The sequence below is a fragment of the Chanodichthys erythropterus genome, chromosome 22, assembly GCF_024489055.1.
Source record: "Chanodichthys erythropterus isolate Z2021 chromosome 22, ASM2448905v1, whole genome shotgun sequence".
Classification (NCBI taxonomy): Eukaryota; Metazoa; Chordata; class Actinopteri; order Cypriniformes; family Xenocyprididae; genus Chanodichthys; species Chanodichthys erythropterus.
This window is the reverse complement of record NC_090242.1, coordinates 16,022,636-16,039,014: the sequence shown is the minus strand read 5'-3', so window position 1 is coordinate 16,039,014 and position 16,379 is coordinate 16,022,636. Positions and strand designations below refer to the sequence as shown.

Below are 16,379 nucleotides of genomic sequence, written 5' to 3'. Positions count from 1 at the left end.
GCTCACTTTAGATTTACAAAGGCTTCAATGATGAGTTCGCAAATAGTTTACAAAAACCAAGGTCAGACACACCTTTTCCTTGACTTCCTCGGAAGCATAATGCCCAGTGTTCAGGAGAGCTTGCCCAGCCTCATCAGTAGATTTGAAACTGTCCTCATGAGCGTCAATCTCGCCCTGATTTAAAAAGATCCAATATTCAATCCGAACATAATTTCCCATGTTGCTCTACTTGTTTAGATGTTCAAAGGATAATACCTTATGCTCCTGGTGGCGGTCGAGCAGGGCCTCAGCTCCAGCCACATCGTTGGCGAGCTCATCTGCATTGATCAGAGCCTTCATCTCTGTCACCCAGCTGGTCAGATCACGGAAATCTGCAGTGAAGCGCTGCAGTCTAGAAACAAAACAAAAACCATAAGATCACAAGCTAGCACTGTGTAAGCAGAGCTTAACACTAAAATCTCAATTTTAAGCGATCAAAAGCAGAAAGGTGTGTTTTAACTCACCTGTAGGAGTCATTGAGCCGAGCATGTCGCTCAGCTGCCAGGGTACGGATTTGTTCCCAGTTGGTAATGAGTTCGTCTCTTTTCAGGTGGATCTGAGAGGCGTTCTGGGGGTGTGTCTGCTGCAGACGGTCTGCCTCTCCGCCGAGTGTGTTTACCTGAAGACAGGACAGCATGTTTATATCATACACAAAGAATGATTGCACATTGCTTAAACATAGGTGTATAACAGAACATGCATTGAATGTACATAAAACAATGAGAGAATAAATGTATAAATGTGACTGGGCATGTCTGTATTAAGGAATTGAAGGGGAAAAAAAAAAAAAAAAAAGGAAAAAAAAGTGTGTGGATATGCTGAGACTGACCTTATCCTCCAAGGCTGCTAAGTCTCTTTCCAGCCCCTCGTGTTTCCGGAGCAGGGCTTGAACGCTGGCGAGGTCACGACCAAAATCATCAGACGCCATCAGCTGCTCCTTCTCCTTAATCCAGCTGATTGTCTCATCCACATCCCTGTAGGCCAGAACAGAAAATTTCTAAAGATTACATCAGGAAAGCCCAAAGAAAGACGAATACTGTAAAAATGTCTTGAAAAACAATTACAATAAAGATATCTATATTATCTATATCTATAACAAAAAAGGTATCTATATTAGCATCCACACCAAAGCATAATAACCTTCTGTTTACTATAAGCATGTGCTGCATTTGTTGTGCCCTTTAAATGTTTAATCTGATTGACTGTCAATGTTTTTATCGTTTTGAAAGTTGTGTGGACTTTCCTATTCTCAGAGAAATAGAAAGATAATTAAAACTTTACAGTAATAGTTATCGTGTGAACAGTCCTTAACTTACCGGTTGAAACGCTGCACCTCAGCAGCTCCAAACAGCTTGCCCTGCCTCTGCTGAGCCAAGCCCTTCAGCCTCTGCCAGGCAGCATTCACCTCCTCCTGCTTCTTCAGGATGAGCTCGGCCTCTGGGTGGTTCTCTTGGGTTAGCTTACCGGCTGCTTGGTTCACCTCGTTCACACGCTCCTCGTGGGCTGCCAGGTCTGTCTGGAACTCCTCAAACTTCTTCTGTAGAACTTCCACATGCTCCAGGTCCTGCCCAAGCTCCTCTGAGGTGGCAATTGCTTCCTGCAAGAACGTTTTGTCAGTGTGTTCAAATATTTTGGGTGAAATAATTTTTCAGAATTGACCAAACACGCCTATATAGCACACTATATGACGTCTACAATAATTTATCACCTTGTCACTGATCCAGTCCAGAGCATCCTCGCACTCACGGAGATACTGCACCAATTTCTGGGCCTGCAGGAGACGCACTCCCTTCTCTTTAGTCTTCTGCAGCAGCAGGTCCCACAGACGGTGAAGCTCCTCTAGACGGGTCTGAGTTTAAAAAGGGGACAAAGACAGATGGTTAGGATCAAAACAAAATGCTCTCCTTGTCACACACAGACAAAGTTTTTCTAGGACAGCTCAGTTAAAGTCTAAAAAATGTCATTTTCTGAAATATAAAATCAGCTTGGAGTGTAATAGAAAGGCTAAAAAAAGGCTGACAGAACACTGCACGCAGTTCTTTCAAGGGGCATGCACTGTAAAAAGTAGTAGAAGAAATTAAAATTAAACATGTTTCACTGCACTCAAGTACCTACTTGAATAAAAGAGCCATAATTGACACTTTTTACTATTGGTCGCTGAGAGGTCCGGTAAGGCGTAAAAGACTGATCCATATAAAATGATGTTAAAAAACTGTAAATTGCACTTTTCACCGTTATGGAAATCTAGCATGTGGTATTAAAAAGAAAGAGTCTCTTACTCGGATGGTTTCAGATGCAAAGTGGCTCTCAGATATCATCAGGTTGCCGGTATCGTCCAGTTTGACTATGGCCCCAGCGTTAGCCTGCACCTCTGCCTCAAAGGCTTGATGTTTCTGGAGCTTTCCCTAAGAGATGGAAAACAGAAAGCTCTGTGAGAAGAAAATAATGGTAAACAATGTATATTGTGAAAATGCATTTCTTTAGAGAACTCTGTAAGTAATTTCAACCAACTGCATAATTATCTGCATATGTCACAACATAAACCTTGTGATCAAAGTCATTGTATGCATGTTCAATATATATTCAAGCTATTATAATCTGATGACTCTACACAGACTGTTGATTATAGCAGACACCCTGTCAAGGAATTTACAGCTTAAGGGAGGATTCACTTCAGGAACAGAGGTGATAACACATTTTAGTACTTTATTTTTTAATTGTTTCCCTGAGTGACTTACACGTTGTTCACATGAGTAGAGGAGTCATTTTGGAAACCTCTAATGCCCTGTTTCCACTGGTATTAAGATGCGTTTTGGTCGTTCGGATCAAGAGTGAACGAGGGAGACATACCATTTACACCTGGTATTTTGTCCACTTTCAACCACTTCTGTCCTGATTTCTTCGTGGGGAGGGTCTATGGGTGGGTAAATGTATGGGTTTTTTCAGATATTTCGATCAAAATAAGAAAGCAATTTACATATGAGCATGCCCATGATAATGGAAAAACATACGGAGCACAGCAGCTTTCGTTTCTGCTCTGACAGCCGCAAGGCCGGCCAAAAGCGGTGTGCTTGTGCTTGGTACATTTTTCGTCTTCAAACCAAACTTAGGTCTTCAGCCGAAAAAGATTAAATCCCGTCTGGCTAGTGCTTTCCATAATGTTTACGAATTAGGTCAGTAGGTGGAAAACAGGCAGACTTTTGTGTCTGTTTGAACACATTTGCCCACATGAGAGTTTACACAGCCACACTGGTCGAATGTGTTTTTGACTACCTCTGGAAGCAGTTGAAAGTGGACAAGCTCAAAATTTTTTACTCCCCGTTTACACCTGTATTTAGCGTTTTCCACTTGTGATCCAATCAACCAAAACACACCTTAATACCAGGTGTTAACAGGGCCTAAATTGCTTTTCACTCACCTGTAGGTTACTAGGGTCCTTGTAGTTCTCATCAGAAGCAATCTGTAGCTTCTCTTGGATCCATTTCTCAAGCTCATCTGCATCTCGACGGAAGAACTGGAACCGGTACGAGTCTTCGAGTTTCTGTCTGCGCACAGTAGACAGCTCCTTGAAGCGACGGTACCGGTCCAGAACCTGCTGTCGGCGCTCCTGGATGTCCTCAGCTGACTCCAGAACTTTGACACCACTGACATCCATTTTCTGAAATAGGGCAAAGACTTTGTTAATATATGCATCTCCAAATGCAAAATGTCCTTTCACATGAATTTGGGCTTAATAAGCAAAAAAATCTGAATACATTTTTGAAGAACCTCGGTGTGGCTTCCAGATCAGAAAGGAACAAGAGTACAGCAAGAGTGTTCTCTAAAAGGAAACGGGAATAACTTGCAGGTATAATCAAAAAAGGACTACTTAAAAAAAAAAAAAAAAAAAAAAAGATTTCACTATAACATTATAACAATGTTTTAATTAAAACTATATTTATGCAAATTAATAAAAAATTACACCACTAAGTCTGTGTGAAACACTCACTCGAGGGATGTACCTAAAACCAAGCGGACATTTTATGAGTTAAAAGACACAACTCTCCCCAGCAATGGCCAACAGCTGAGCACATGGGGGGCCAGGCGGACATTCCTCACGCTTCTGAGCAAACCGGCACAAAGAGAGTGCTGCCATCAGCCCCCCACTGACTCTGAACACAACCCCCACCAATCCAACTGCATCTGTCCCATACTGTCAGTAGGGAGGGGGTGGTGTGATTTCAGCTGTATTTGAGGGTGGAGGGGATGTTAGTGTCCAGAATGACTGAACCATAGGGCAGGAAAAGATGGGTCACACCCAGGTTACAGCAAATGTCTCTAGCTTTTTTCTACCAATAGCATGACGTTGCCTGATCTAGTTCCAAATGTTTCTACTGCAGAAAATGCAGCTCTGGGCCAGAAGACACTGGCTCCACAGCGGGCCGCAATACTGCTGTTTTTAAACCAGGAACCGTTAATGTCAGAGGTCGAGGGTGGAATAATCTTAACAGCAGCTCATTCTAATATGAAACAAAACTAGGCAGCTGTTGACACTGGAAACACTGGACAATATGTTCTCAAAAATCTTTATACTCCTAAAGACAATGATGTGTCATGTTTATTTGTAATTAGTTAATATAATGACAAAAGCTGTTAGGTCAGTGTAATTGAGTGCTGATTTTCAGAGAGATTCAGATTCTGGGAATGCAGGGTTTGCTGTTGATCCATTTCAGTAGAGTCCGAAGTGATAAAAAGCTAACCGAGGACAAAGAGTAGAAGAATTCACTTTACACACAGGTGTGAACATCTGGAGTCATTCCACACTGATGTGTGAAGAACTAAACATTCTTCATCTGATTCAGTAATAGCATGGCAATATATTAACCCTTTCTGTGTGTTTCTTTATTTAATTATTTTAAGTCTAAATGCTATTTTCATGGCAAGAACATTATCATTTAAAATACAATAAACAACCTCTTAAGGCTGGAATACACAACACTACCTAAAACTGGAACAGATTTTAACAGACTAGGCATAATACATTTGACGACTTTGTAAATAGTTACAGAGAAAATCTGATTATACACTAAACAACCATATACATGTGCCGTTAGAATGCGTGTAGTGATGTCGCCACTCAGGGATTGGTCACTTGTCCCTTTTCGGGCTGCAAGGTTCTCCGTAAATGACCAAGCGCACTATTAAGGTGAACTTATCGCAAGTTAATAATAAAATTAAAAGAAATATCTGATCATTCTTAATAACGTGGTCGCCATTTACATTGTCTGTAAACTCTTGCGTTACCATAGAAACAACTGACGCATTTGTATTACATTCCAAAGAACTCTGTTATCAGCCATTATAGTGGAAAATGAGACCATATCTGTACCGGCTGGGCCGGATTGGCACAGAATGAACATTTAGGCATTCAGAACGGTTTGGCCCAACATTGGAAAAGCAGCGATCACTCAAAATATCAAACCTGTTTTATGTCCTCCAATTGGATGGAATCAAAGTCTGAAGCTAAAAAAAAAAAAGTCTTTTAAAAAAGCAATTTTCTGTAAAATCTGTCAATTCCAACTGCCCAAAATCTTTAGATGGTGATTACTTTCGGCAAATAGCGTCAGCTCATCCAGAGTGTAAACTGGGGCAAAAATCTGTACAAAAGTCATGTAGTGTATTCCAGCATTTACAAGACTATAAAAGCTTAAACATTTGACAGAAGTTGTAAAACTTTTCCTTTTTAATTCTACTTAAACATAAATTAAATAACTTTCTGTATAAAATCTTTCCTTTCTGTGAGGGGAAAAAAAGCTTAATTCTAAATTCGACAATAGCATTGCAGTGTGCATGTGAATGTTGTCAGCCATCACATGCTAAGATCATTTGAGGGTCGTGTGCTCCATTTCCTGAAGTGAATCCATTATAGGACGCGTTTGGGGAGGGTGCAGGCTAATGCAAGGCCAGAGAAACTAACAAAACAGCATTTTAAACAATGTGAAGAGTGGCCAGACTAGAGTCAGCCATGTAATGCACTGTCAGCCTGGATCAATACGGTCTTTTGTTATGCTGGCCAGAACTGCCATTTTTTATGACCCCCAAATGAGCAAAAAAAAAAACAAAAAAAAAAAGAAGATGGTGGAATGGGGGCCTGAATGGGAGGGGAGAGAAGATGGCGGTCATAATGGTAAATATGAAAGACACGTGAATGGCAAAGGTTTATTTTGGTAGATCAGCCTAATCAGTGGCTGCCATGTACAAAACATCTGCTTGATATAATGACAGGAGACAGAAAAGCGAAAGCAGATAAGGAAGTGATTAGCTAATGGCTGATCCATTAGTGAGGTCCTTGACTCAATCATAACTTCTCAAAACACATAAACCCATCCAGATGAGAAATTTGATGAACAACCTAAGATCTAATGCACGTCTTGCACTTCACTGTGGAAACATTCTGTTTTTGTCCAGATCAGCTGGATGCATGCTGCCCTTCCCCCTCCCAGCCTCTCCCAAAACGATCCCATCTCAATGTCCGCTCAGATCACACAGGATTACGACCAGCTCAGCCAGGTTTCAGTCTGACAGCTCTTTCGGGATCTATACCGTTAAATTAAGGCGGCAAATGTGCATGGGAAAAAACGCAATAGGCCACACCCATGTGCAGATCAAAAGTCAACAGACGTGTACTCTCAACCCGTGATATGTCTTTAAAAACCATGCAATCTCAGTATCCAAATTGTGACATTGTTTTCAAAATACTTAAGCATGAAATAAGTTTCAAAGTTAAATGCACAAAAACATTTATGAAAAACTCACTGTGATATAAAGCTCCGCGTTCACGAGAGCCTCACTGCAGTCCAGCTGTAGCAACAGATAGCGCCTCTAAATGCGACTGCGTACTAGTGATAACACAAACTCACACGTTCTTCTCCCTCCCCGATCCTCTCTATCATTTGTCTTAGTCTGTTGCTTCTGAATCCAAATGAATACAGCAGACCAGCAGCACTCTGGAATGTTCCCCTCTCATTCCCATGCGCTCGTTCACTGAGCAGTGAGCTCTTCAGTAACTGCCTCTCACATTCCCAACACATGATGACACAGGCAAAGTCCAACCTCTCGCCCTCCTGCAATACAGTGGCCATTTATGATTTATGAACAGGCAACCATTATAAGAGCTTTAGAACATGACATGGTGAAAACCATTTCATGTTCTTGAGGTTTTTGTAATAAAAACAACCATCTTTGCTGTTGTACAACCATTATGGTCAGAACCACAACGCCACAAACCAAAAAAGGGAAGTATGAGCAGTCAATGGAATTAAAAAAAGATCCTTTTAGAAATGCACAATATAAGCATTTATAATCTTTTGGGATCACTTTGGTTATGAATATTAGTGATTTTTTTTTATTTATTGGTTTTAGTGCTGTCACAATACTGGAATTCCGATACGGATATCTTGAAAAATATCGATATTCATTACCATTTCTCATCTGATATTTATGTCCATTAATTGAAATTTTTTGGCAATCAATATTTTAAGCTTCAAAAAGTACATAACACATTGTAAAAGTAATCCATATGAATCTAGCTATTTAATCTAAGCCTTCTGAAGAGACATGATCAATTTATATGATGAACAGATTTTAATTTAAGCTTTTATTCTCATTTAAATGTGTAATGACATAATAATGAGTCAGCATTCTGACGTAGCACCTGGAAGTGCTGAACGTAAACGGCATAGGAGAATGACACAGAAGAGAAGATATTGTTGAATAAAGTCATTATTTTTGTTTTGTTTTTGTGCACAAAATATTCTCGTCACTTCATAACATTAAGGTTGAACCACTGCAGTCGCATGGACTATTTTAATGTTTTTAATACCTTTCTGGACCTTGAAAGTGGTGGTTAAATTGCTGTCTATGACTATGAAGGAGTCAGAGAGCTCTCAGATTTCATCAAAAATATCTTAATTTGTGTTCTGAAGATGAACAAAGGTCTTACAGGTTTGGAACGACATGAGGGTGAGTACCTAATGACAGAAGTTTCATTTTTGGGTGAACTAACCCTTTAACATCAGTGCATCCTCTAACTAAATGTTTGCAGCATTCAAGATCCTTTTTGACCATTTAAGGATATTCCCACTCCACCCAGACAATCAGGACTCTCTAATAGCGACAAGGCTCCTATTCCCACTCTCCTGACAATGAGGTTGTCCTCTGATAGACATTCTTAAGATTCTCTTAGAGAAGAGATTGGATATTAATAACCACAAGCCTGAAGGTGACACAGATTTCCAAAGCAGTATCCAGAAGATATCAGGTAAAACTAGAACACCAAAGTGAGTCAAGTATAAGGTTACACTGCTAAGACAACAAGATTCTTATCAGATCACAAGTTGACAGAAAAAAAAAAAAAAATTAGTGATGTAATAAGACACCCATTTCCTCAAGCATTCATTTTTCATAACAAGGATGGATCCCATCCCATACTCAAAACATCTGTGTTCAGCAAGAGTGAAGCACTTCTCATTAAACGCACTCCCACTATCAAGCTGGGAATATGGAGAACTAAGTGAGGTCATGCTGAAAGCCTGGAAGTTTCCATGGTAACACATCTGTATCCGAGGGGCGCTGACATCTGAATGGGAGGATGCAGGCCTAAGGAATTCAGAGGAAACGGGTGGGATGTCTCCAAGGATTTAGCTTGGCTAATAGTAAGTGCTCAAAGAGTCCAAAAAGCTGAAATAATAGCAGTTTTGCATGGATATAGAGAGATGCCCATATTATTTAAAGGGTTAGTTCACCAAAAAAATGAAATTTCTGTCATTAATTACTCAACCTCTTGTCGTTCCAAACCTGTAAGACCTTGTGCACAAAAAGTATTCTCATTGCTTCATAACATTAAGGTTGAACCACTGTAGTCACATGGGCGTTATTTTAACGTTGTCTTAACTTTCCGGGCCTTCAAATTTGTTATGAGGTTGCTGTGTATAGGGAGATCAGAAAGCTCTCGGATTTCATCAAAATTATCTTAACTTGTGTTCCGAAGATGAACGAAGGTCTTACTTATTTGGAGCGAAATGAGGGTGAGTAATTAATGACAGAAATTTCTTTATTTGGATGAACTAACCCTTTAAATAATATGGGCATCTCTGTGTATCACCATGCAAAACTGCTTCAAAATTTTGGATTCTTCGAACAGTTACTATTAGCCAAACTAAATCCTTGGAAACATCCCACCCCTTTTCTCTGAATTCCTTAGGCCTGAATCCTGTTAACTCATTTCAAATAGGCTACTTTATTGATTGAGATTTGAAAGCTCCATGAACCCGGAGAATGAAGATGCACTCAAAATGAGCCCACCCTAAGCATGCAATATTTATGATTATAGATATGAATATATCGAGCTGCAGGAAAAAAAGGTTCACTGCAGCCTTTCATCGCAGCTGCCAGGGATCAAAACATCACACGCAGGCGGATTTCATGAGATTTAATCTGTGCCAGCATGTCAACTAGGCTACATCATGCAGAACACACCCACGCAAACCATGCAACAAACACACAAAACCTGAAATAAATCAGCACTTCCATGCATTAAATGTAAAAAAGCACCCACAGATCTTACAAATTCATAATATCCTATCCTGTTACTTACTTTAAGCCCAGGAACTATGTGCAATGATGTTTCTTAAGATGAAGATGTGTGCATGAGTATGCAGAAAACAAAAGCTCACTTTCACTGCATTTGTCTAACCATCTCTCCTCTCGCTGCAGTGCTGACAAAAGCATCAGCGCTGCAGTGACGGGCCTGTGTGGGGAGACAGCCAAGGTACAGCCCAGCCTATGCGTCTCTCTTTTTAAGAGAATAAGGAAAAAAACACTTCCTTCCTACACTGACAATGCAAACACTTTCAGTTTATTTTCTCATGACTACTACACAGCAAATCAGAGCAGAACACAAAAGACACCAACACAATCTCAAGGCAATTCGTAACTATTTTGCATTTTGCCAAATTGGTGGCTCATATGAATTCGTATAATCTCATTCATATGTTTTCATGTAACCTGCTTACGCTCCTGTGACAGGTATGACTGGGTGGGGTTAGGGGTGGACCTTCATGCTTACTTTTTCCCAATAATCATACGTTTTCAAATTCATATGAAATTGCCACCTCATAAAATAGTTACGTTTTCCTGTGAGATCAGGTTTGAGATGCAAACTCACATATTTTACCTTCAGTTTGGGTTTAAGAAACTTGGACATGGTAACAGATGTCTCAGGGGTGGGCTACAAGGCCTAATGTAAAACAACATTATTGGTTAAACATTGAGATTGGTCAGGCTAATAAAAACAGAACCGGGAAAATGCACATGAACCATTTAATATATTGTGAAATCACTGGTTATGTGAGCCAAAGTAGAGCATGCAGTGTTATAGCAGCTCATGCGACGCAATAACACATCACAGGAAAGAGACCATCTGATACATATCAAAGTGACAACATAGACATGAATACGAAATAAGGGTGTCCCTAAGAGCATTAGAACACTTCAGGTTTGTGTTACACCAGGATGCAACCTGAAACCAGAACAATGGCACAACACACAGCCTTTGGTCTGCTTTCCATGTACAGCCTTAAAATACACCATCCTAAACCAACAATGTTGAAATGTGCACCAATAATGTGATTATTTCCAATAACCAAAGTAAGGACTTAATCGAGGAAGATGTTTACAAACCTTATCACTCCCGTTTACATGCAATTTTCATTATTCCGATTACTCTCAAAGAATTGTGGTTATTTTTACCACCATTATTCACATACCCCAATGCACGGCACAAATTAACTCACATACTGTATGTGTGATACTAACCAAGCTCTTTCAGCACACATTTGTTTGCCAGTTCTTTGGTATCCGGCCTCAGTCATTTTTTTCAGTGACGCACCTAAAAGTGTTTCCATGTTTTCGACCATCAGAATCTTGACGTGCAACATTTGCAAGACGACTTCGGTTTCTTCAGCACCCCAAAAATGCACATGCGCACTTTGGTCAGAGTGGAATAAATGTGATTAAAGTGTTTACATGCCTGATTAAAATATGGCACGTTTTACTCCAATTACGGTTGCTACGATTATGAGCTTAATCTCATCAATTTGATTCGATCAGTCGCAGTATATTCTCATCATAATCACATTATGAGGGTGCATGTAAACATAGTCAGTGACTGGTCACTTATTATGAATTTAATAATTAAGTATTTTTTTCCAGTGGCACCCTAATGACCTGCTCAAAGTCTCTTTTTAATAGTCACAAGGAAATAAATAAAAAAAAAGTCATAATCAGGATTGGTTTAATATCTTGAACCAAGAAGATCTCTAAAATATGGAGGTCAAACAAATATTTACCTCATTTATTTTCAATAATAGAAATTCTAAAGCATCCACAGACAAAGTATGGGACCCTGACACTTGGGAGAGGACAACTAAAATAGTTACACAGCTGCACTTGCAAATGCAACGCGTCCCAGAGGACACCCCCACCCATCCTTACGTAGACCCTGCATGTTATGAGTGACGTTATGAGACAGGAGACCACACCCTTTGAAAGATTCTCAACAATTTCAACATGCATGCCATCAGCCTTTGAGGAAACAGGATGGGGAGTACAATGAACACTGTTATTTGCTTCTACAGGACTGTCTACACTGTTAAAAGTGCTAAATTCTAGACGCAGACAGGCAGTGCAAGGTTACTTCATGATGCGTAATTTCACTAAGGCACCAGGTCTGAAAATAGAAAATAGGCCTAAAGTGCTGATTAAGGGCAACTAAAAACCTGACTTGAAAAGCCATATTATTGGAGATTGACCGATATAGCTTTTTATGACCATTTTTAGATAACCATTACACCAAAATCTTTACACAAAAACAACCAATAACCAAATATCAGTTCAAAAAAATACCGATCAAACCAATCATCAGTCTATCTCTACATGTTATAATGAATAAGGGGCCCAGTGTGAAACTATGAATGTTGTACAGTTTATAAGCAATGCATGCTAATGTCTGAACACAAAAACATTCATCCTTTTGGCTTCAGGGGCTTTTTCATTTGCGCAGCAGGGCTGTTGGCATATCAGCAGTTGGCGTGCATATTAAGTCAGTGCTTCAACCATAAAAGTCTGAGTTCAAAAAGCAACGGTACAAATCGTTAAAACCTTGCAGGCGTGTTCAGAGGTTGAAATATTTTTCCAAACAAATATTTTTGCATAACCCAGAAGACAATGAAGAATTTAATATACTGACAATATATTAATATATTTGCCAGCTTATATCCATTCACATGGTTTAGCCAGTGCAATTTAAAAAAAAACTGACTTTACTTCTAAGAGTTTATATAGCATATTTTAGGTTATTATTAACAATAATAATAATAATTAAACATTGTTATTATTAGCTGTTTGCCAACATTCACATTTTTGCAAAAAATTAACCATCACCTACTCAAAAACGCACAGCTATGGATAAGTATGCAGCTGTGTTTATAATAAACACTGTTCATGTAAGAAGACCATCAGAAAATAATAAAAGCCAAGCAAAAGCCCAGGCCTCATATCAAAGCATTAATCCAATGACAGACCAAGAGAGAAACAGGCGCTGGGCGGATCCTCTATAGCCTGAATGTATATATGTCTATACATTTACGTTAATTCAGTGAAAATAGACAAATTGCGTGTTTTGTATCGGTAAAACAAGGTACTTTGTTGAAATTAATGTCTTTGTTTGGAAGAGCGTTTGGAATTTGAGGAGGTTGGTTTATGTACAAATGCCCTACATATAAACCTACTTAATATAAATTAAATCAGGTTTTTTATTTAATAAATTTAAAACGTCCCTATGTAACGTTAGTCCTGTAGATTTAAACGAATCTTGTTGCACATTGTATTGTATCCGTCTAAAATGTTTAATTTATAATCTAGCCGAGAATATAGGTTAGCTCTGCAGCTAACGACTGCATTTAGGCAGGGCATTGAAAGCTTGCCTGAGAAAACGTATTTAACTCGTGGTGTTCGCACAACAATGTAATAACTGTATATTTACAGCACAATGAGAGAATCGTGCGGTTCTATATAACATTAAACATGAAAATGGTCACTGAAACGCCCAGCACGGCCCGCGGCATAGCAAACGCGACACAAACCAAAGCGTTATTTTAGTTCACAATAAAATATCCTGGAGTTGTGCTTTGTTTATAAAAATGCACAATTTTACAACTGAAATTTTGTGTATTAGCCTACCTTGCTGGAGGATTTGCTGTTTTTCTGAGACTGGGTGGCAACGGGTGGCGACCTCAACGAATGAAATAGCAGCGTAGACCGAGCGATCGTACTTGACGAGCTGCGCGAGACAGTGACATCATGCACTGCAGCAACTAGCCGAACGCTGACGGAAAATGCCGAAGCCCCATAGCGCTCCCCTTCCTGTCTGATTAGATACAATTAAACATTTTTAAAGCCCTGTGTTCTTTATTAAACAAAATACACATGTATAATAAATTTATATTTTATAGTCATGGATATGACAGATATAAAAGTTGATTTTTTTTTCTGAAAGTGAGTTTTGCATATCTGATCAATGTCATTTGGTGAATTTCCCTACTGTAATTACTTTAATTGATTCTGCATCTTTTTTTAATTCCTGGCACTGCAGTACTGCAGTACTGGTCCTGAAAATGCTGCCATAATAAATTTGGTTTCTGCTGTGTCACAGTGCCTTGGCACATCCCGATTAAATTTGTGAGAAATGGCTATAAATAAAACAAGGACAACAATCAAAACATCCAAGATCCATTGGAACAGTTTCTGAGGCAAAACAGCTATGTATTTGGTCAGAAGTGAGGACAGATGACAGTTTTCTTTCCTGACTAAAGCACAATGTTCAAGTAGAACCTCATGGAAGGGAGAAGCTAAAGGAGAAAATGATAATATAATTTATATAATAATCAATATAATTATATTTCAAGGAGGGAAACAGAGAACAAAATTCAAAAGAGCCAGAAATGTCATAAAGAAGGACTTGGTAGATGCAAGGAGTGCTTTTGCTTGTAAAAAGAAATTGTAATGACACACAATCATTAAGAATACATGCTTGAAATGAAATTCAGCCTCTTTTTTTCAAAGGCCTATTCAAACCTTTTGCAGCCTTATAAATTGCAAATCACTCAAATCTTCCTGAGTCGTTCAAGGTGGTACCCGGTTTCTTTCAAGGCCCAATTTTGCCTATTGTTTTTGGAGACATGTGCTGTTTAACAGTCATTCTTGAACCAATTGTTTCTAAAAAGGCATTTTAAGCATGTTAATGTCATGATGTGTGAAACTAGAGAGAGGGTACAGAATTTAGCAAGGAGGAGCAATGTATGTATAGCTGCAAAATATGCCTTGAGAAAACAACCCCAAGAAATGTAACATTTAAACAATATGTTAAAAATAAGGGAAATCAATTTAGGCTCATTTATTAAGAATATTTAAATTTAGGATGTTAAAACTATGATAAGCTGAAAAATAACCCATACTATATGCCTATATTCGTATTACGGAAGAGGATTAGGGTCAAGCAATAATAAAAAAATAAAACCATCTCGTGATTAAAGCTGTTAAAGTTCGAGAAAAAAAGTCGAAATAAAATGTTGAAAATAAACATTAAATTACGAGAAAAATGTCGTTAAATTTCGAGAAAAAAGTCGAGATAAAATGTTGAGAATATACACGTTAAATTATGAGAAAAAAAATCATTCAATTTCGAGAAAAAATTTTGAGAATCAACTCATTAAATTACGAGAAAAATGTCGTTAAATTTCGAGAAAAAAGTCGAGATAAAATGTTGAGAATAAACACGTTAAATTACGAGAAAAAATGTTGAGAATAAACACGTTAAATTATGTTTTTTTCTCGTAATTTAACGAGTTTATTCTCAACATTTTATCTCGACTTTTTCTCGAAATTTAACGACATTTTTCTCGTAATTTAATGAGTTTATTCTCAACATTTTATTTCGACTTTTTTCGCGAAATTTAACGAGTTTGTTTCTCGAAATTTAACACATTTAATCTCGAGATGGTTTTATTTTTTATTATTATTGCTTGGCCCTAATGGCTACTTTGCATGCTACTTTATTTGTAAAAATATATAGAAGTTTTAACGTTAACTATTTTGCTAGTTTGTGGCTCCTAAATGCTGCTTAAGAAAAAAAAAAACAAAAAAAAAAACAATCAATCCTACAACCATTATGTAAATAAAACACAAATGTCTCTCTGTAGTCAAGGGTTTTGTGTAAATCGCCCATTAACACCTCTATCATGAACGAGAACCCTCAATAGACACACCGTGTATAAAGCAAACGATTCCTCAACAGGCCTGCTTTACTTACTCTGGTCTCTGCAATTCAGTTACCGTCAGAGCTGAGGAGATGCCATCGTGTGATTTCTGCGGATACGGGCCGGATGAGAATATCGACGGTGTCTCATTCTACAAGTAAGTTCGTGAATAGTTTGTCTGATGGTAAAACAAAACCTTTCGTTTACTGACTATCCAGTTTCTCTCAGATTCCCATTACAAGAAGCGCATCGCCGCCATTGGATTGTGAATATGGGGAGGGACGCTGAATGGACGCCATCTGACTCCTCGTCTTTGTGCTCCGCTCATTTCACTCCGGATTGTTTTGAATCTGGATCAGCGCGTTTACACTCAGACGCCATTCCGACTGTATTTAATTTTACACAGACAACGGTAAGTCCATCTATGGAGTACAGTCTTTGGGTAATTAAGTAATTTATAGGTTTTCATTACTAAAATATTGTGACAACTAGCTCATGGCCTTTCCTTGTGTGTATCTAATATTCTATCAGCATATTCTAAAAAAGAGATTTAACAAACAATAATGTAAACATTGTTAAATTAAAATTAACACTTTTTTTATGTTTTAGAATCAGGTTCTAGGAGACACTGAAAATATCCTTCCACAGCAAGGAGCACCTGGATCATTGGACTCATCCAGATCACCCTGCTGTGACTGTTTTAAACATCTGCAGGCAACAGAACGAAATTACCAGCTGAAATTAGCTGCTGCTCAGCTTCAGATAAAAGAGTACAAAAAGAATCTAGCGGAAGAGTCACGGAAAGCAACGCAATGGCAAAAGAGAGCAATAGTTTTGCAGAGTGCAATCAGAGCAATGAAACAAAGGGGGTCAATACCTGCAACAAGAAAAACTTCTACACCCAAAACTAATCATTTGGACTGAAATGCATTTGGACTTTGAGGATTACACAGAGAAACAAATTATATTTTGGTTTGGTTGCAACTG

General features: G+C 38.5%; 2 protein-coding genes across 2 annotated transcripts in view; one reads left to right on the top strand and one right to left on the bottom strand.

Annotated features, from left to right (window-relative positions):
* sptan1 (spectrin alpha, non-erythrocytic 1) overlaps window positions 1–13,371 on the bottom strand; it is a 35,940-nt gene extending 22,569 nt beyond the window's left edge. Inside the window, exons 1-10 of the mRNA XM_067377015.1 lie at window positions 13,318–13,371; window positions 3,795–3,859; window positions 3,458–3,697; window positions 2,319–2,444; window positions 1,748–1,888; window positions 1,356–1,636; window positions 869–1,013; window positions 504–658; window positions 256–391; window positions 73–174 (exon numbers count right to left, since the gene is read on the bottom strand). Coding sequence (XP_067233116.1) covers window positions 73–174; window positions 256–391; window positions 504–658; window positions 869–1,013; window positions 1,356–1,636; window positions 1,748–1,888; window positions 2,319–2,444; window positions 3,458–3,694 — 1,323 coding nt within the window. The 5' untranslated portion in view covers window positions 3,695–3,697; window positions 3,795–3,859; window positions 13,318–13,371. The remainder of the gene's footprint in view (window positions 1–72; window positions 175–255; window positions 392–503; window positions 659–868; window positions 1,014–1,355; window positions 1,637–1,747; window positions 1,889–2,318; window positions 2,445–3,457; window positions 3,698–3,794; window positions 3,860–13,317) is intronic.
* Window positions 13,372–15,484: 2,113 nt separating this feature from the next.
* Window positions 15,485–16,316, top strand: si:dkey-228b2.6 (uncharacterized protein LOC563918 homolog). The gene is made up of 3 exons (XM_067376708.1): window positions 15,485–15,549; window positions 15,621–15,804; window positions 16,002–16,316. Exons 1-3 carry the CDS (start codon window positions 15,485–15,487, stop codon window positions 16,314–16,316), a joined length of 564 nt encoding a protein of 187 aa, XP_067232809.1.
* The last annotated feature ends 63 nt before the right edge of the window (window positions 16,317–16,379 follow it).

What these genes read in the sequence shown, in the direction of transcription:
- si:dkey-228b2.6 (XM_067376708.1), top strand. Translation starts at nt 15,485, where the DNA reads ATGCCATCGTGTGATTTCTGCGGATACGGGCCGGATGAGAATATCGAC. An exon ending in GACGGTGTCTCATTCTACAA is followed by an intron (nt 15,550 to 15,620) that starts GTAAGTTCGTGA and finishes AGTTTCTCTCAG; the next exon opens with ATTCCCATTACAAGAAGCGC. An exon ending in TTAATTTTACACAGACAACG is followed by an intron (nt 15,805 to 16,001) that starts GTAAGTCCATCT and finishes TTTATGTTTTAG; the next exon opens with AATCAGGTTCTAGGAGACAC.